We start from the raw sequence: 22,013 nt of genomic DNA, 5'->3' as shown, positions 1-22,013 counted from the left end.
TAGGAAAACACATTTTTATACAGATTATGTAATTTGTACAATGGAGAGTCCTCCTCTGCCCACCACAGGTGATTTTTGTGCATAGCAAATGAAATACTTAAGAAAGTGTCTATAAAATGCTTTATTAGTATGAGTTAGGAGATGTTATATGTTTACATTATGTCACAAATACAGTTGATTAGGGACCTATTTAAGAACTGTCTTACTTACACAATTCTTTAGTTTTGGATGTGATTATGATATTATGGCTATGTAGGAAAATGTTCTTTTTCTAAGAAAATAGCTATTATATGTGTCTCTATATAGACAGGCATATATATAGACAGGTGTGGGAAAATGGTGTGTGTGTGTAGAAAGAGAGAGTATGAACAAATGTGACATGTTAACAGGAGAATGTTAACAATTAGTACAATAGGGACTATGTTCCTCAAATTTGACATTCCATCTTTCTGATTCTTCACGTCCTTCCAGCCTGGTGAAGGACTGCTGAGTCTCATCTTAAACTTTGTCAAACAGAACTCTTTCCAAATTCATCACTGACTTCTGGAAGGCTATGAATTCATACTTTGTTTATTTCCCTGGCTATATATTTAAACTATAATAACAATCATATATGTTCATTATGGAAAAAATTTTAAGAAAAAAAAATTAAAATAATAATAAAAAACTACCCACACTTTTAGCACATAGAAGTAATCATTATTATATTCAGATGTAATTCTTTGTAAATTTTTTATTTTGAAAATGTTTAAGTCCACCAAAAAGTTGAACAAATAGCACTATATACACCCATATGCCCTTCATATACATTAACTGTTTGCCACACTATCCTTTCTTTCGCTTTTGTTGAATATGAATTTGAAACTTTGAAATTAAATTGCAGACATCAAGCTGCCATGCCTAGACATACTGACATTCTATTCTTTAGAATAAGGATGTTTGTTTACATAATCACAACACCATTATCATAGCTAAGGAAGTGAACTCACTTGATTTTTTTTTTACATGTTTGATAACCGTCTGTCCTTGTGGAATTATATCCAACATTTTCTTTTCACTTACATTATACCATGTCATCTTAAAAATGATTTTAAGTTAATGCATAGCACACATTATTTAACCAATTTCCTTTGATAGTTGGATTTCATTAGATTGTTGATATTTTGACTCTTGTGAATCATGTTGAAATCACTCTTTGGTCTGAGGAATTTAAAAGTGATTTATCTCTATTATGAGATGAAATGTTTTATTTCCTTTTGAAAGAATTTCAGTCATGAACCAACACCTGAGAGAGAGAGAGAGCTTTTGAATTTTTTTTAATTTATTTATGATAGTCACAGAGAGAGAGAGAGAGAGAGAGAGAGAGAAGCAGAGACATAGGCAGAGGGAGAAGCAGGCTCCATGCACCGGGAGCCCGACGTGGGATTCGATCCCGGGTCTCCAGGATCGTGCCCCGGGCCAAAGGCAGGCGCTAAACCGCTGCACCACCCAGGGATCCCCAGAGAGAGAGCTTTTATTCGTTTTAGTTATGGTTTTATTTTCATTTTTCCATTGGGTACAAGGAGTAGAGTCACAATTTCTGGAAATAATGAAGGCGTTGGACTTCAGTCAAGTTTAAGTGATTTGGAGTGAAGTCTAGAAATCTTGCCCTCTTGACCTCCCTTTGTTTGACATACTTCTCTGGGAATAGTTATTTTTAGGAATGAAAAAAAAAACTGATGTAGGGCTTCCCCCCCCCCCCATTAAGCTTAATTTCTTTAATTTTGCAATATTACTTAATAATTGTTATTGAATGTTTATCATTATTTTTCAAGAGCAATTTTGTGGTGAAATGTCAGCACAGGGCTGTTAATTGGCTTGAATCTATGTATCTCTTTATAGAGACGACATGGCCTGATTTAGAACTCATCTTCTGGACTCTTCATCAGCATAGATCCCTAAGATACCTCCTGGGGTGTATGAGCCCTGGAGTTGGGTGTATTTATTAATATATCTGCTTATTTTCAGGATTTCGTGCACCTGAAGTTGCTAGAGGAAACGTTATTTATAACCAACAGGCTGATGTTTATTCATTTGGTTTACTACTCTATGACATTTTGACAACTGGAGGTAGAATAGCAGAGGGTTTGAAGTTTCCAAATGAGTTTGATGAACTGGCAATACAAGGAAAATTACCTGGTAAGTCTTATTTTATCTACAGTAAAGATGATTATTTTTGCTAGCAGCAGCTTTATATCCAAGTTATTTAATTGTAGTTGTATACTTAATTCATCTCACAACTCATGATTTTTTGTTTGGTGCATGAAGATTCTTAAATCCTGTGACACATTAATAAAAATCATGTGAGAAAGATAACAGTTTTAGGCTTTTTAAAAAAAACTCCCAAATTAACATTGATATATTTGGTATTATATGTAGAAGAATATTCAGAAAATTGCTGTTAGAGCTCCATGCTTAGCGACTTCTGTTCTTGTAATGAGTAACTATGTATGTGCTCATTAGCCTGGAATATTTTCATTTTCTTAGAGAGAGATAATTTATACGCAGGGATGGAAGCTTGAATTATTTATAATAAGAATTTTTAGTCGTAAATATTAATAAGAATTAGTAAATGATTGTTTAATGAGATGAGATTTCATTTTGAATGGTTGTTTCATGCTTTTAAGAAATTCTAGAACATTGTTGTTCATTCCTTGACTGTTAACTTCAGTGCCCTCTACAAAGTACTCTTTTATATTTTTTTCATGTTTTCTACTTTCACTTTCACTTAAGAAATATTTTTGACTGTATGCTATGTGTCAGTACAGCAAAAATAGATTTAACTACCTCCTTTGGGGGGACATTTAAAGATTCCCAGCAAAAGGAAATTTATTATTTGCATAAACTTTTCACACAATCTGGGTCATTGCCCTGATTTCACAAGTTACCTGTCCAGTGATAGTTCCCAGGTCTGTAGTTTATACCAGTTAGAAGAATGGCATTCCTCTTGTAAAAAAAGAAATGTGCACAAACTGACACTGGGGACATGATCAAATACTTGCTGACTTTAAATATTAAAATAAAAAGTACTTCCATAGAAGTCTAATTATTGTATGAACAAAAGTATCTTCAAAGTATATGTGAAATGCAGGTGTGGAATGAAAAATCTATTTTTTTATTCAATCAGTCTTTGTATCTTTTTTATATAATAAAAATCAAGAAGTCTTTTTGATGTCTCTAGAGTAGAGATAAAGTTAACAAAACTATTTCTAAGTTTGTGAGATAAGTAGATCCATAATAAATATAGGATTATGGAGATCAGCGTTTTCCTTTGCATGGTCTGGACTTCTTATATACATTGAAAGGAAATGAAATAATTGTTCTGATTTGTCTGATGTTCTAGCATGATATGTTTTTGGATGTTTCAGATCCAGTTAAAGAATATGGCTGTGCCCCCTGGCCCATGGTTGAGAAGTTAATTAAAAAGTGTTTGAAAGAAAATCCTCAAGAAAGGCCTACTTCTGCCCAGGTACTCTTATAGTCAAAATTTATCAATATTTTATACAGAGCATCCAACCATGTATACACACATATGTAATCTTCTCACACACACACACACACACACATATATTCAAATACATAAATAAACACACACATCTGACAAACAATCATAAAGCAAAACTTTGATATTTGCCCCACCCAAGGCACAAAATAAAGAGCTTTGCCAACACCCTGGAAGCCCTCGTATGCTTCTTCCTGATTTAACACTCTCCTTTCCCTATAAATAGCTGTTTTGCTGACTTTTGAGACAATCCTTTTCTTTCCTTTATGTTTGCTACCTAGTTTAGTTTTCTTATATTTTTCTTTAATTTAAAATAGAATTTTTCATGCTGTGTTCTGAAATATTTTCAATTGTTCTCACAGCCTTATTTTGTAAGCTTTATGGAGATTGCTAAACATCACTGTTGGTTATTTTCACTGCTATTCCATTCCACTGTTTGAGCAAGAGTATATATATCTATGATCATATCTATGGGTATTGGTATTGCTTCCAGTTTTTTGCTATTATGAACATGGTTGTACCTGTCTCTTAGTGCAGAATGTATGAGAACTGCTTTGTGATATATACCTAGGAGTTGAATTGCAGAATCGTAGGTTATGTTTTCTGAAGAAGTTGTACTAGCACAACACTTTCATCATCTGTATGTTAGGGTGGCCATTTCTCTATAATATTCTCCCCAGATTTAGTACTGAGTTCTTAATTTTTCCAAATATGTTGTCTTGTGTATTGATTTACATTTTCCTAATTACTAATAAGGATGACCCCCTCTTTATATGTTCATTGGTTATATATATGTTTACTCCTCTAGAAAATGCCTGTTCATTACTTTGCCCATTTTCCTATTGGATTATTTGCATACAAATGAACCAAGGAAAAGAAAAAAGAGATACCAATCCTCTGTTGGTTATATATAGTGTGAATTTCTTTTCCCAATTTGTAGTTTGCCCTTTTATTTCCTGCTGGTGCCTTTTTATGAACAAAATATCGTAATTTTAATACAGATAACTTTAACAACCCTTTTTATGGTTATTACTTTTTTGGGGTCCTGTTTTAAAAAGTCCTTATCTCTCCTAGAATCACAAGAATATTTACCTATGGTTTTTCCAAATGGTTAAGTTTTGGTTTTGACATTTAAGTTCTTAACCCTTTAGGAATTGGTATTTTTATCTGAATCCAATTTCCTTTTTTCTATATGAATAACTAAATTTTCCAGCTTTATCTGTTAAATAGTTTTTTCCTAATTTTTCTACTGATCTTCCCCACCTCCCCCATTTTCACTCTGTAATTTGTGAGATACACATCTACACATGTCTTCTCTTACATTGGTCAGCTTGTCTGTTCTTCTTCTAAAACTGTCCAGTCTTAATTCCTGTCAGTGTATAAGTCTCCTTTCCTTATTTTTCTCCTCTAGAAACGTGTTAGGTATTCTTGGGTTTAGTTTTTCCATATACATTTTAAAATCGCTTTGTCAACTTTTATGAAAAACCCTACTGTGATTTGGATTGGACTTGGGATGAATCTGCAGACAATTTGGGGAGGATTCTATCTTTGTGATATTAAGTCTTTCTATTCTTGGATGTGGGTTACCTTCCTATTTATGTCTTTTTAAATGTCTTTCAATATAGTTTTATATTTTTGCATACAGATCTTTTGCATTTTTTCCCTCAACTTTCTTGCTGCAAATTGCTTTAAACTCAATTCCTGGCTTGAGGTGTTGTCGTTGTTGTTGTTTGTTTGTTTGTTTAACTGCCCAGGCGATAGGAATCTAGTCTACAAATCTTGAGAACAAGACTGGGGATAACAATTTCTCGGGGTTCTTTTCCCTCCTCCCCCTTTGTCTATAAACACCATCTTTCCTTGTGCCAGTGAAAGTGGAAGCATGGAGTGGCTTTATTTCTAGTTCCCATTTACTCTGAATATGCCCTTTGGAGTCCCAGCTTTATTGGAGTCTCCTGCCCTTTGGAGTCCCAGGCCTTTATTGAACTACACTTTGGGCAGGCTCTAGATTTAAACTTCTTTCTTACTGGCCAACAAGAAAACCACACATCAGTTTTGCCTTCAGTAGACAAATGCCTTAAAGGAAATATCTGGCTTTAAGGTTCTGTTGACCTCTCTTTCACTGGATTCTGTCTTTTACTAATATTTTGGCCTAGTAAGTTCTTAAGATGTTGTCAGATCTTTAATTTTTTTAAGAGATTAAAAAATAATTTTCCTAGCATTTTAAGTTGCTTTTAGATGAGTGGCTTGCCCAACTAACGGTTCCATCTTTTCCACTGATAATAATCAGAAATAGATTGCTTGGGATACCTGGGTGGCTCGGTGGTTGAGTGTCTGCCTTCAGCTCAGGGTGTGGTCCCGGAGACCCAGGATCGAGTCTCACATCAGGCTCTCCTGGAAGAGCTTGCTTCTCCCTCTATATCTCTGACTCTCTCTCTGTGTCTCTTATGAATAAATAAATAAATAAATAATTTTAAGAAATACATTGCTTACTATGTTTTGCACTGAAACAGATTTTAATAGATCAGATCTCTATGTTGTGGACTCTTGATTTGGTATAACTCGTTGAAAAAAATTTGTTTAATTTTAAAATTTCTACTCAAAAATAGCTGAGTACATACACTGACTTTAACAAACATTATGTTATTATCTTGGCTACTTTCCTTGACCTCCCCCTTCCCCTAGCTTTACTGAGACATAATTGACATAAACATTGTATTGGTTTTTAGATGTACAACATGATGATTTAATGCATGTAAATATTATGAAATTATTACCACAGTATGTTTAGTTAACATCCATTACCTCACAAGTTACAATTTTTTTTCTTGTGATAAGAATTTTTAAGATCTACTCTCTTAGCAGCTTTCAAATATACCATTTGCTAACTTTAGTCACCATGCTATGTTACATTCCTGTCTTATAACTGGAATTTTGTACTTTTTGACCTCCTTCCCCCATTTTACCCACTCCCATGCTCTGCCTCTGGCAACCACCAGTCTGTTTTCTGTATCTAGAAACTTGGTTGGTTTTATTTTATTTTATTTTATTGTTTTTCAGATTCCACATATAAGTAAAACTTCATATACAATATTATACTTTATATACAGTATATAAAACTCTAACATACAGCATTTGTCTTTCTCTGTCTGACATATTTCACTTTGCAGTATGCCCTAAAGGTCCATCTATACTGTTACAAATGGCAGGATTTCCTTCTTATTTATGGCTGAATAATATTCCATTGTGTATATATAGACATACATATATACATTTACATATATATATAATATTTTCTTTATTCATTCATCCATTGATGGATACTTACATTGTTTCTGGATCTTGGCTATTGTGAATAAGGCTGCAATGAACATGAGGATGTAGATATATTTTAAAGATAATGATCTCATTTCCTTTAGATATGTACCCAGAAGTAGAAGTTCCATGATAGTTATATTTTTAAATTTTTTTTTTTTTAGGAATCTGCATACTGTTTTCCATAGTGGTTGCAGCAATTTATATTCCCACCGACAGTGCACAGATGTTCCTTTTTCTCCACATACTTGTCAGCAGTTCTTATTTCTTATCTTTTTTATTTTAGCCATTCTGGCAGGTGTGAGGTGGTATCTTTTGGTGGTTTTGCTTTGTATTTCACTGATAATGAATGATGTTGAGCACATTTTCATGTACTGGTTGGCTCTTTGTATGTCCACTTGTTTTTGTGTTTTGGTTACCACTGGTGTTAATCACACAGACTTCTTGTATTTTTAAAAACAATTTCACAGTGTAATTTTCCATAGCTGAATTATTGTCTTACTCTTTCCTCCTTTTATTTTCACTGATACTTCACCTGTGTTTTATAGATGACATCACTACCTTGATTTATTTTTTAGTATAGAACAGTATTTGACTTTGACATACCTACTTAACCTTTAAATACAGTATATATTAGGCAAGATAGGTAAACTTATCACCTTTGTCAGATGAGGCATAGAGAATAAGGAGCTTTCTGAGTCTTGTGGGTGGAAGGCAAGTGGCTGTGTCATGGCTTTAATTCCAGTTTCCTCAGTCCTGGTTCTGTTTCCTTATGGTGGTCCCCACCCTACCTCCCCTGTCTCTCTAGTTCTTTAGTTTCAAAGAGAAACATGAAAACAGTATCTAGAAGTGATTTGTGAATTTCATTACCAAAGATCAAAATTTATTTTCCCCTCAATTGGCAGAAGGTCTATTCCATTGGTGACCTGTGTTTATCTGTAACATAATGTGGCTCTGCAGTGTAAAATTGAGTGAAGAATAACTCCTGACTCTGCTAAATTCCTGCTCAATTGGCACTTTTGAGATTTTCTTTCTTTTCAAGTTACAAAACATACCCTAAAGACAAATAGTGTATCTCATGCTTAGTCTAAGAATAAGTATTCATTTTAATGTAATTTTATCTGTAGTTTGGATTATTAATCTTGTTGCTTGGATTAGATACCAGTTTAAGAGATTTAGGTTTTTCTTGATACAGCTATAAGAGGTAGTTTTACATTTTGTACCATAATATGATCTTTCAAGAGGACATATATTAACTTGATGTGTACTGTTTTGTTATTTTAAAAACTTCCTCAGGTCTTTGACATTTTGAATTCAGCTGAGTTAATCTGTCTGATGAGACATATATCAATACCTAAAAACTTTAGTGTTGAATGCATGGTTGCTACAAATCATAACAGCAAGAATGCAAGCATCTGGCTGGGCTGTGGGCACCCGAACAAAGGACAGCTCTCATTTCTTGACTTAAGTACAGAAAAGCACACTTCTGAGGTAACTCTAAGCACCCTTTAAATTACAGCTACTTTGAAACATTTATTTTGCTAATTATTTTAAAGCATGTTATTAGTTTAAAAAGTTACTTTGGAAGAAATTAAATGAAAGCAACATAGTATTATTTAGTTTTCTGGTAGAACAAGAGCATTTATATGAAATTAAATAGTCTGTGTTTTGTTTTAAAATCATAGTATATGTATGTCTTCCATCAGGATCTCTAGAAACAGAGTCTTTGACAGAATTACTTATACAAGTGATTTAAGGAGAGAGTAGCTTTTAAGGAAGTGAAGGAAGACAAAAAGAACAGGGGAAGAAAGTTCACAAAAATGTAGTTTCTGAGGAAATCTACCCTCAGTCTCTGGCCATGAGGAAATCTGAGATGTGAGTAGCAGCACAGATTGATCTCTCAAGGGAGCCAGTCTTTGGATTACACGTAGCAGTCTGCCAGAGGGTGGCTATGGCGTAACCTCTGAGCCATTCAGGCCAAGCAGACCCCACCAGCGGAGTGTGGTCTGTGGGGAGGGTGCAGCTCTGAGCTGTTAGCAGCCCATGCTTGGAGCAGTGGGATGGGGTAGGGGAATGTGGGGAGGGGAGGGGGAAAGTGGGGAGGAGAGGGGGAGTGGGGGAAGGGGTGGGGTGGGTGTACCTGACTGGTAGGGCTTTACGAGATGGATTGATAAATTATATTAGCAAATACAAGATAAATTTCTAGACTTAAAAATTTAATATTTTGACTATTGCCTTGAAATAAATGTATGCCTAATCATTATTTAAGTTGAACAGTCCCCTCTTATTATTTTGATGGAATGAGAAATAATGATACTCAAAAGTAAATTTCAATTTTAATTCTAGTTTTCGATTCACTTTTGGTAGGCAAAATTGTCTGCCAGTTAACTCATTTATTGTTGAATGTTCAATAAAAATTGACATTGTTTTTAAAATTAAGAGCAATAGAATAAAACGAACTTCATGTATGGATCACCATATTTCCATTCTGTTCAATTTCTAGTCACTTAAGCTAGAATCAAATAATCAAGTTCTTCAGCATTTGTTTTCTTTCCTTCTTTCTTCTTCTTTGTCTTCTTCTTTTTTTTTTTTTCTTTCAGGAAGTTACTGATAGTAGAATACTGTGCCTGGCTTTGGTGCATCTTCCTATTGAAAAGGAAAGTTGGATTGTGTGTGGGACACAGTCTGGCATGCTCCTGGTCATCAATACCGAAGACGGGGCAAAGAGACATACCCTTGAAAAGATGACTGATTCTGTGACTTGCTTGTATTGCAATCCCTTTCCCAAGCAAAGGTGCCCTAGTGAATTTGACCTTTGGGAGAAAATTATATACCTTTTAGATGACTGAATTGTGTGGAAAACTGTTACTGCTTCAGGAAAAATGCTCATTTTTTAACATACTTCTATTTCTTTGCATATATTAAGGGTATTGTGGGAAGGCCACAAAAATATTCTAGGTTAAGCCGAGGCAGTTATTTAACAGATCAATCCTTTCTTCAGGTCTGCCAGCCCTACTGAGGGTATTACCTCAGCTCTAGTCCCTTTCTTTACCAGCCCTTTAGCTTACTTTTCTTTGTAGGGCCTCCTCAGGGACGACCTTTTCTTTATCCTTTTTTCTGAATATGAACAGCCTGTTACATGCCAGTTTAAAACAGATCAGTTAACTACCAAATTGAGAAAATATCCAATAAGTGAATTCATAAATTATTAATAGGTGAAAATGACACACCATTATTAGTTGTGGGGGTCTCCTTCCAAAGGATTTTATCTAAATGGCAGGTGTGAGTAACAGGTTGGTTGCTGTAATACTTGAGGCAGGATGATTTCCAGGAGCCATTGAGATTATACTCCATGTATTTCTCTGGTTGAAGTCAATACTGGAAAATAAATATTAGAAATATTTAATAACAAATATTAGAAAAATATGAAACTCAAGTTTCGTGCAGCTAAAATAGGAAGTTCACTGGCAGTTTGGGAGTTGACGTTATTTGGATAGTGTCAGAGAAAAATTTTGTCATTAAATAGTCAAGGAAGGCTTTATTTAAGATTGTTGCGATAAAAGACACAAGTTGAACTCAACTCTGCTGAAATGACAGGTGGGAGAGTTTTGAACACGAGGGTGAGCTACTGGAAAAGTACTGGAGGACTTTGTGGGAGGGTCAGTGTGATAGGTCATCTGTGTTTGCTAATTGCTGCTTATTGAAGTTAGGCTCCAACCTTCCCACAGAGACTGGGAGATAGGGCCCTGCCTTTCTTGATGCTAACATTTGAAAAGGAAGGCTCCTAGTTCCTTGAGAAAGACACACCTGGGCGGTAAAACTGACAAGAGGTCAGGAGGAGTTACAACTCAAATGCGCAGAAGAATTTACAAATGTTAAGTTTTCCAAAGTAAATGCTATAAGAAAGGGAGGTCAGGGGCCGTGTCTAAATCATGAAGAAGCTAGTCTAAAGGTTAGTCAACCTAGAAGGGAATGTTAGGGTCATCTTGGTCAATATCAGCATTCTTTTTGACAATTTTAACATTTTTGACATTTTTTTTTAGCAAGCAAAGAAATTTTCTTCTGGTGGGGACTGCTGATGGCAATTTAGCAATTTTTGAAGATAAAACTGTTAAGGTAAATGTTGAATCCATTCTACATCAAAGATTTTTAAGTTCTTTGTATTATGTATGCTTATCCCTGCCCCTCTTCTCAATGATCATAAATCCTGCTTTTCATCTTTTTATTTTCATCAAATGTTGCATACAGTAGATCCTCTATAAATACTTGTTGACTGTACATTTTATATGAACGAACTAAGGATAAGATGATGAATGAGATCTGATTTACGATGTTAGGAATGAAAGTAATTCTATTTTTATGTAAATGAAGTGATAATTCATTTATATAAATATAGTGTGGAAAAAACAAAACTTAAGTTTTAAATCTGGTTTGCCACCAACTTTTTCTTTAGTCTGGAAGAAGTCATTTAACTGTCTGTTCCTCAGATTCTTATTTGTCAATAAAAGATTTATTCTTCCCTCCATCCACTCATCTGTGGTTCCATCTGTTTATCCAACACCCTACCCATTTATACTCCTTGTTATCAAAGAGCTTATTGTCTAATGAGAGACAGACAAGTGGAGTATAATCCCTTGGTTATTTCCTGAACATTTTTTACATGGAGAGATAAAGAGATTGGTTATAAGGATAATGTTTTGCATACCACTTGAATTGAATCATGTTTTCATAAATCCTTTGAAAAATGTATCTTGAATTTTTATTTTAAGTCCTCTAGCCATTTATGATGGAAAAGTAGCTTTTAGAAAGCACAGCAAATTTTACAGCATTTCATTCTGCAGATACTCAGCTTATTGAATGTATTTCTCTTCTTGGCAAAGTGTAAAGGAGCCGCTCCTTTGAAGATACTAAATATAGGAAATGTCAGTACTCCACTGATGTGTTTGAGTGAATCCATGAATTCAACTGAAAAAAACATTATGTGGGGAGGATGTGGTACAAAACTTTTCTCATTTTCTGATGATTTCACCATTCAGAAACTCATTGAGACAAAGACAAATCAGCTGTAAGTTATTTCTATCTATATAATTAATTTACTGCTTTATTCATGTTTATTCTTTATAATCATATCAATAATGCTATTGCAATCCAAGCAAAAATCTTTTAAAATGCATAATTTGCTTTTCTATTAAAGACATCACCCAGCCCAATCATATTTGAGATAAAATATAAAAAGCCACAATAATCTTAGTAGTATTTACCAATCTAAATTTTTAACAGTTTCATTATCTCTTTATATAATTAAACATAAATTTGAAAGGCAATATACTCAATATTTTACTTCACCTGTTGGTTTTACATATGTGTCTTGGATAACTTCCATTAAGTGTTGATTGTAAAAGCATATGCTGCAGGAATAAAGTCATCTCTAGATTTGATGATTATATAGAGTCCTCTTTACAGTGAAGTTAGTGATACCACTTCCCAGTGAAAATAAAATAAACTATGAACCTTGTTCCAATTTGTTTCAAGTTTTAGAGTTGTATTTTAACCAGTTGGTTCTTACTTATTACATTCCTCAGGGAGAAGCAACATAGGATGGTAGATAATAGCATATATTGTAGTTCAAATATTGGCTTTGCCATGTATTGATTTTGTGAACTTGGGAAAGAACTTAAATATCCAGTCTTCTCTAACCTGAGAATTGTAATATATTCTATCTCAAAGGGATGTTTGGAAGACTAGACAAAAAATTAATATAAGGAGCTAACATAAAGCCCAGCACTTGGAAGCTCTTAGTAAACATTAGTTATGATTATTATTAGCTTTGAGTCACAAATCCCTATCTCAGAGAATATCCTGCTTTCTCAGTATCCATTGAATTACCTAAGACTGAAATTCAGGAGTAATCCTTGACTACTTTGTCCTTTACTCTCTTTGCTACTTAACTCTCCTCCTAATTGACTCTCAAATTCTTGCATTTCTCACTTTTCCTACTGATGCTTCCATGGGCCAGGCTGTCTGTCACCCACCGTTGATGGCCATGTTAACCAGAGCCTCTTTCTAATCAGTTCTCAACTTCTGATTGGGCTCCCTTCAGTCCATTCTCAATAGTATAGACAGAGGGTCTTTTCTAAAATGCAAATCAATCTGATGTCAGTCTCTTAATGAAAACCCTCAGTCACATCCCACTGCCCTTTAAGTGATGTTCAAATTTCTTAAGCGAGCCTACCAGGCGCTTGCTTCCCTCTCTAGATTAATATTTTGCAGCCTCCTTGCCCTCTGTGCTTTGGCCAAACTGAAATCATCTCCATTGTCAAAGACAACCTGCTCCACTTTTAACCAACCTAAAAAAGCCTGAAAATATTTAAAAAGAAGGCCCCACAGGTTTCTTTGCTTTTTTTTTTTTAATTCCATACAGCATGTTATGAGATCATTGGTATTGATCCCCTAAAATTCCATGTAAAATTGGGAGTATAAGTGCTTTATCAGAGAGAATGCCTGTAAACATGAAGCACCCAAAGCTGTTCATCTCCCAAAAGAGGTTAGGACCCAGCTTCATAGACACATGGAAATATTTACTCGCTTCTCAAAAAGTGTCTCCTGTTGCCTTGGACTCTCCCTGGCTAAGCAGCCACCACATTGCTAATTCGATGCTGCTTCATCCTCACTACCCTCCTTTTTGGACACACTGACAGAGGCATGATGAGTAGTGGAAGATGATGCGGTCTCTGGAGCCACAGGCCTCTGAAGACCTTTGTATAGTCCTGCTTCTGTAACATGCCAGTCATATGGCTTCAAGCAAGTTACTTAGCATTTGTTAAACATTCTGTAATTACAGACATTGGGACTTGTAATATTTTATAAGATTTTTTATTGAGGATCAAATAGAATAACACACCAAAATATTTTATAAATTCTGAAAGTCTATAGAATATTTGGGCTAGTTTGAACTGTCTTCTGTTAAATACAGCAGAACTCAGGAAGGAATTGCCTAAAATGTAGTGGCTCTTTGGCAACACATGTTCTTGCCTCCCTTGCCAGGACAAGAATAAGATGGAGAAAAAAAATCTTCCTGCCCTAAGACAAACTAAAGATTTTTTACACCCTGTGATATTTTCATGTCATTTATCTGATCGAATTGCAACTTTACCCATTTTTACTTTTTTCTTGGTTGTTCATTCCTTCTGTTGGTTCATTCTTCATCTATCCATCCTTCTGTGCATCCACCTGCTTTGTTAACCAGGCAGTTTTTTAGATGGATACTTACCCATTTCTCTACTATATGTATTTACTAGATAAATAGGTACTTGGTAACTCTTTACTGGATTGTAGTTGTATAGAAAACACATGGTCCTTGTCCTTAAGAAATCACATTTACAGTCTAGTGTCAGAGACACAGTAATTAATAAATACAATTTTATATTTAATAGGCTTATATATTACATCTGGTACCAGTGCAGGAGAACAAAAGGCTGGTGTATTTTGATAGGTCAGGGATGAATGCCAGAGATGCTGATATTTAAGTTAAGCCTCAAGGGCTGACTAGGAGTTTGCCATGAAGATAGGGCATATGGTAGCCAATCTGTTTGCAAGAAATGAAGCACAGTGGTGTTCTTTCTTTCCCTCTAGGTTTTCTTATGCAGCATTCAGTGATTCCAACATCATAGCAGTGGTGGTAGACACGGCTGTCTACGTCGCTAAGAAAAATAGCCCATTTGTGGAAGTACGGGATAAGAAAACTGAAAAACTCTGTGAACTAATAGACTGTGTGCACTTTTTAAAGTAAATATTTTTATTGTATTTTATTGTGGAAAGAACATAATGTGAGACTGACCCTCTCGACAAATTTTTAGTTATACAACATATTGTTGACTGTAGGTACAATGTCATTGGTTCTTTATGTTATGCTTGGAAGAGCTGTCTTTATACTTCAGATTTCACAGAGAAAGGAAATATGACTAATATTATTTTGTTTCTGCCTCTAATTAGAACACTAAACAAACAAAAACAAACTCAGAAACAAAATTGTTTGGGTACCTGGGTGGCTTAGTGGTTAAGTGTCTGCCTTTGGCTCAGGTCGTGGGATCAAGTCCTGCATTGGGCTCCCTATAGGGAGCCTGCTTCTCCCTCTGCCTATGTCTCTGCCTCTCTCTCTGTGTCTCTCATGAATAAATAAATAACATGTTTAAAAAATAAAAAAAAAATTGTTAATGCTTTTTAGCACCTTCCCTTGGTATCTACCAAATGTCATGTTGGGGGGAAAAGGGAACATAATAATTATGGTTTCTTCAAGGTATTACAAAGACTATCCTCTAATGAAAAAATAGTACATTATTGAAAGTGATCATACTGGATTCATTGCTGACTGTACATCTAGCTAGTACTGTTACAATATCAAAAATTACTGCTTTTTAAAAAAATATGGTTATTTATTTGAGAGAGAGAGAGAGAGAAGAAATGAAGGGAGGGTAGTGGGAGAGAATCCTAAGCAGACTCCATGCAGATCACAGAGCCTGACTCAGAGCTCGATCTCATGACCCTGAGGTCATGACCCTGAAATCATGACCTTAGCTGAGACCAAGAGTTGGATGCTTAAACAGCTGAGGTATCCAGGCGCCCCTCAGAGTTTACTACTTGTAATTGTCCTACAGATTCAATGATACTTTGCTCTAAAGATAAAGTAAAAAAAAATTTTTTTTAAATGGGGGATAACCTACTACACTGACTAGTGCACTGACTGTCTTAGGATAAAGGGTCAAGACACCAGGCTGACAGGCAGTTCTTAGTCTGCTCCAGCATGTCAGACACAAATCTCAGACTTTAAATCAAACACATCTTTTGTGTGCTGCTGCTGGGAAACAGGACCACTGCCAACCTTATTTCTAGCCACTTTATAATTTTCTTTTGTTTTGTTTTAATGTGTAGATTTTTTTATACTCTGGAGAACATTTAGATTACACACTGTGTCTGTAAAATGAGACTTCAAAGTTTACTCTCCTAGAATCTTTTTGTTTTTCTCTGGATGGTAAGGAGATTTGTATTCTGAAGTGCTGAGAGTGCTGCCTAGTAAAGGCTCCCTTTCTTCCTGAAGTTCTAAAAGTATTAGGATTCTTTTATTTCTGGACACCTCATTTTTTTATGAATTATTCATTGGCTCAGGGAAGAGTTTAGTGGTTGGTATTGATATCTTTTACATATAAATGACTAAAATTTAATTTTCTTTGTAACTTTTAAACTTCATGGAAAGCTTTTGAAAATAACTTTTTCTATTTATATTGGGCAAATTTGTTTTTTTAACTGAATTACATAGGCTTATTATTTATAAAGATTATATCCATTTTATTTACTTCAGAATTTCTTGAAGTCAAGAGATATTGTGTTATCTTTGATAATTTGTTTCAAGTAGAAAAACTACTTCAACATTCTATATTTAGCAAAGCTAGTTTTGTAGAATTTTAATGATATATAATGTATACTGATATGTATTCATAATATAAAACACTATATAGTGTGTATATGTAGACACACATCTATTTTATCTCATAATTTTCAATAAAATTATTAATGCATACTTTATGGTTTTAGGGAGGAAATGGTAAAAGTAAATGCAGAGTCAAAACACAAGCTCTCTTACTCTGGGAGAGTGAAAACCCTCTGCCTCCAGAAGAACACTGCTCTCTGGATAGGAACTGGAGGAGGCCATATTTTACTCCTTGATCTCTCGACTCGTCGAATTATACGTATAATTCACAATTTTTGTGATTCTGTCAGAGTCATGATGACAGCACAATTAGGTACGTTTCTTTCCTTTAGATCTTTTCTCATATTGTTGAAATTATAAAAATATGCTTTTATTTTTAATTTTTCTCTCTTTTATTTTTAATTTCTCTCTTTCTAATGTCATTTGAAGTATCTTAGCAGGTTCCATAATGAAATAGGAATGGGATACATTTGGAATCAGGTCATTCAAACATGGAGGGAGTACATGCTCTCAGTCCCATTGAGAAGCAGATTATTGCAGCTGAGCACTAAATTTGCGTCTTACTTTCTCTATACCTAAGGCAAAAAGAGGAAATAGATAATGTTGAATATTTAAAATTTAATCAAAGATATTAAAGCAAATATTTATTTTGATCCATTTAAGCTTCCCACCCTTATTAAATTTGGTTTTTCATTCTATAAGCAAATTTATATTCTTGTAACAATATATGCTGAACTCTACAATGTACAAGTATTCACAATGATGATTTATGCAAACTTTTATATCTTTTCTTGCTCTTACTTTTCTATTTAAATAGGAAGAAATCATAAGAGCACGTGAAATATATTTCCTACATAAATACATTCCATTGTCTTCTTAACTAATTTATTTGGCTTAGAGAATAGTATTAGCATATATACAAAGTTGATCATGAAAATAACATAAGGGAATTAAGTTCTGCAAAACTAGAGTTTATGTAACTTTAGCAAGTAAGTCATAATGTGTTTGAAAAGTGAAAAAAATAGTAAATTCCTTTTACAGGAATATATTAAGGAGTGACAGGTGTTTCTCCTTACTCTCACCCATTTTTTTTATTGGAGTTCAATTTGCCAACATATAGCATAACACCCAGTGCTCCTCCCACCAAGTGCCCCCCTCAGTGCCCATCACCCAGTCACCCCAAACCCCCTGCCCACCTCCCTTTCCACTACTCCTTGTTCATTTCCCAGAGTTAGGAGTCTCTCATGTTTTGTCACCCTCACCGATATTTTCACTCATTTTCTCTCCTTTCCTTCTATTCCCTTTCATTAATTTTTATATTCCCCAAAAGAATGAGACCATATAATGTTTGTCCTTCTCCGACTGACTTACTTCACTCAGCATAATACCTTCCAGTTCCATTCATGTCAAAGCAAATGGTGGGTATTTGTCGTTTCTGATGGCTGAGTAATCACCCATTCTTTATGAATGGATATTGGAGTTGCACAAAGGTTAGATTAGATGCTGTGAGTGGTTGGTTCACTATCAGGATATATATCCACACACGCAGAGCAGTAGGTCTCTAGTGAGTTGTCTCTCTAGTTTTATTCTACCAAGGTTGTTCCAACCTCTAATTTAATTAGTATGTACTTCGGGACCCAAGTGGTTTTTCATTACTGACATTATGTGGGATTTCAGTGGGTTTAATTGATTTTTTAAAATAAAGATAAATTTAAACATAATCTACAAGTGCAGCAGCCTTCACCTGCCTTTGCAGCTTCTGTCAGTTTCCACATTACTCCCAGCGCTTTCTGATCTAGAATATTGTTAGTCCCTCTGACATACCATGCTTCATGTTGCCTCAAGGTTTTTCACGTGCTGTTTCATTCTTTGCTGATTTAACATAAGGTAATGTAGTTAAGTAAGACAAGAAGATAGACTAAGTTAACTCATTCTTTGAAACAGTAGTTCATGTATCAAAACCTCTGAGAAGTCAACACTGATGAGGTCAAACTTCCCTATTTGGGGCTCTTATTACATCTCTCTTGCGTAGCATTGATCCTAGTCATGGATTTTTTTCATTAATGTCAATCTCCTCACTAGAATATAAACTGCATGTGCGTAAGTCTGCATGTGTTTGTTGACCCTTTCATTGCTAGGGCCTATCTAGGGCATCCTCTATAGAAAGCTTTTGGCAGGGATCCCTGGGTGGCACAGTGGTTTGGCGCCTGCCTTTGGCCCAGGGTGTGATCCTGGAGACCTGGGATCAAATCCCTCGTCGGCTCCCAGTGCATGGAGCCTGCTTATGTCTCTGCCTCTCTCTCTGTGTGTGTGTGACTATCATAAGTAAATAAAAAAAAAATTAAAAAAGAAAAAGAAAACTTTTGGCAAATGTTTGTTGAATAAATTAGTGAATGAGTTGAGAAGAAAGTATGGTTCTGTGACAGACTATCAGTATATACATCCATGCAGTTTTTATCCAAATGGTTCACATTTGACTAGTGCCAAAGCACCTTCATGCATATGATCTCATTTAATATTATAACTTTCTGTGTATAAATATTAAACCCATTTCTTACAGGTTAAATTGTTTTCTCAGATTAACATAATTAATAGAGATTATAGCAAGGAGTAGATCACAAATTTTCTAACATTAAATAATTGCTGGTCTTGGAGAGTTTTTATTCAATGTAATTGAAGTATCTCCTAAAAAGTAGAATTATAAAGTAAGTCCCATGGACTTTTTAAAGTCCAACTTATTATGTTGTTTTAACAAAAGACTCATGTTTTTTTTTTTTAAAGGAAGCCTTAAAAATGTCATGCTGGTTTTGGGGTATATCCGGAAAAATACTGAAGGTACACAACCCCAGAAAGGTAATGTTTAATAAGATACTGTATTCTAAACACAGTACAATGACATTGATGATTATAACACGTTATATGTTTTATACATTTATAATAAATATAACATATGCTATAATACTTCAAGAAGTTTTAATTGGTAGCTTCTTTATAGTGTAAATAATTTAAACATAAATCTTCAAAACTAAGCTTCAGTGATTTAGCAGTGTTGTTTATTTTTTGAAATGAAGTGGAAGTATCAATCACTATAAAATGAGAACTAGCCCAAAGTTAAGCTAAATGTGGATATTTTTTCCTTACAACTTACCAATATCCATATGAGGTCTGATTTTGAACAGGATTTTATAAAATGATTTCTTTTAGAAAATGAAATATTAGGTTATTAAAGGTCTATACTCTTTTTGAAATGTAGTAGTTTCTGTATATATTTCTTAAAATATATTTTAAATATTTTCTAGATGGAGTTTCATATAAATGACAGTAATTTAGCATGTTATTTTTAGCTGTACTTATGTATATGTTTGTAAAAGACAAATATAAATGAACAAAATTGAAATAAAATAAAAATGTCTTATGCCGAATCTTTGAAACATGGTTTCATTATTTTGTTTTGTAGAGATACAATCTTGTTTGTCTGTTTGGGACATCAATCTTCCACATGAAGTGCAAAATTTAGAAAAACATATTGAAGTGAGAAAAGAATTAGCTGAAAAAATGAGAAGAATATCGGTTGAATAATTGAAGATCTTCATCTTTGGATGGGAAAATTATTCTATTGTAAATATTTCTTTAAAAATGTTTACATATGTAAAGGGTACTTCCACTTTTTGAAATAGCTTGTGTATATGAAGGAATGTTTATATATTTTATTTTAAATATAAATATGTGTAAAATAATTATCAGTGGAAAATATGTTTTAAAGAACTATTTAAAACATAACATTTTATTTCCTATGCATCCTAATTAATTTTTTGGATTAAGTAATGAAAGGAAATCTAAAAAATACATAATTGCAGGACTCATACTAAAATTTACAAAGTGATTAATTTTGTTGTTAAAGGAAGGTAAGCATTATTTAAAATTCTGCACTTAAACAAAAATGTTGTTTGATTACTTTCTACGTATTTTGCAAAGTAGAATAAACATATTAGGACTGTTTGATGTGTAATACATTCCTTCTTAGATTACTTTTAAATGCAACTATCATATATGCTTGTAAACAGTCAATGAATTATCACTAATAAAGCCCATCATTGGGATGTGCATTCTCTTTATTGCTGATTCAAACAATGCATCTATTGCAGCTTCCTTCAATCTAAAAGAAAATGTCATGAAAAGTGCTAATGAGAAAATGAAATATATGTTTCTCATATCCAGAAAAGACACAGTTACTTTCTCTTTTCCTGTTTTACAGTTCTATCTTTGAATGTGGATACCCTGAAATTTGTATAATTGGTGTAGATACAATGTTCAGTCTTGAAGTGATATTTTTAATGTTTAATTTGGATTTTCAGTGTTAAACTAGACAGCTGGTTACTTGTTCCTAATCTCTGCTCTGATGCTTCTACCTATGTTCTTCCTAAATTTATGACTCTGCAAATCCTGCATCACTCAGGAAAAAAACAAACACAAAAACAAAAACAAAAACATTTCCAGAATTACAGAATTCCACAACTCCCATCAAGACTATGCATGCAAGTTTGTAACACTTTAGTTTGATGAGGAAGAGAGGAGCTTCAGGCTATGATGGGTAAAAATACTTGCTAACCTAGTCTCCTGAGTTATACCTAAATTGTTTAAATATCTGGCCACAGTACGAATATCAGGGCCAAGTATCTACAGAACAAATTGAGTGTCATTTCTGTTTTAAGGAAAAACATTTCTAGTAAATCAATTGGCCCTGGCCAATATTCATGATTTCAAACAATTTCCTATGATAGGATAACTAGTCCATTTAATATTCTCAGAACTGACTGATGTTGTATTATAGGATGATTTTAAAAATAACGAAGGAATTTGTTCCTATGATATTTCTCACTTTCTTTGTATTTATTGCAATTTTTTACAAAGATAATTATGAAGAAATATGTAAATGAAAATCATATTTAAATGGAACAATAAACATTTTTAAAGCATGTTTAAGAATTTTAAAACTTTGTGATAGTTTTATTTTTCATATAAAGGTCTATAATCTGCTTAATATGAAATTTTATATGAATACATGTATGGGTATATAGAAAATGCTAACTAAAGTTTTCTCCTGAGGATTTATCCAGTTTTCTATAGTACACATAGTTTCCAGGATCCCAGGATAAAACCTGACAGGCCTGATATGTTTCATTTTTTAAGTTCTCATAAAAATTAAGTAGGATTGTTCAGTTTTGAGTGTTGAAAAAAGAATGACTTTAGAGCAATTAATAAAAAAATTGACAGTCATTTTAAGTTTTGCCTGGTTAAAACCCCCAAAGAAGCTACTAATCATTATAAAAGCATAAGAGTTTATCTTCATAGAAAATATTTTGAGAGGAATTTTAAATGTAAAAAGAGAGCCCCTCAAATATAATTTTGGCAAGCACTATGGATTATGTGTGAACTATTTTAAGTAAAATTCATCTTATTTTTCATCAAGATTGTGATATAAATTTATGAAACACAGCAAAAAGTAGTAAAAAAATTTTTTGAGAATTTTCCTAAATTGAAAATACCAAAAGTAGATATGTCTAAAACCCTTGGGACTTTGCATCTTTATGTAATCTATCACTATAGATAGCTTAACACCTAGCAATACTTTTATGTTTCATGGACACTCATCAGCAATATAAGTAAAATCTTAAA

The 22,013-nt window shown here is 33.8% G+C and overlaps 1 protein-coding gene across 1 annotated transcript in view; it reads left to right on the top strand.

The window, feature by feature from the left end:
- LRRK2 (leucine rich repeat kinase 2) overlaps positions 1-21,331 on the top strand; it is a 139,469-nt gene extending 118,138 nt beyond the window's left edge. The window contains exons 42-51 of the mRNA XM_077870443.1: positions 2,008-2,178; positions 3,408-3,508; positions 8,150-8,344; positions 9,454-9,647; positions 10,897-10,969; positions 11,734-11,918; positions 14,486-14,638; positions 16,442-16,650; positions 19,119-19,190; positions 19,795-21,331. Coding sequence (XP_077726569.1) covers positions 2,008-2,178; positions 3,408-3,508; positions 8,150-8,344; positions 9,454-9,647; positions 10,897-10,969; positions 11,734-11,918; positions 14,486-14,638; positions 16,442-16,650; positions 19,119-19,190; positions 19,795-19,916 — 1,475 coding nt within the window. The 3' untranslated portion in view covers positions 19,917-21,331. The remainder of the gene's footprint in view (positions 1-2,007; positions 2,179-3,407; positions 3,509-8,149; positions 8,345-9,453; positions 9,648-10,896; positions 10,970-11,733; positions 11,919-14,485; positions 14,639-16,441; positions 16,651-19,118; positions 19,191-19,794) is intronic.
- The last annotated feature ends 682 nt before the right edge of the window (positions 21,332-22,013 follow it).

This window comes from Canis aureus, chromosome 25 (genome assembly GCF_053574225.1).
Source record: "Canis aureus isolate CA01 chromosome 25, VMU_Caureus_v.1.0, whole genome shotgun sequence".
In the NCBI taxonomy this organism is placed as follows: domain Eukaryota; kingdom Metazoa; phylum Chordata; class Mammalia; order Carnivora; family Canidae; genus Canis; species Canis aureus.
The sequence above is the reverse complement of the archived record's forward strand: the minus strand, read 5'-3'. Positions and strand labels throughout refer to the sequence as shown.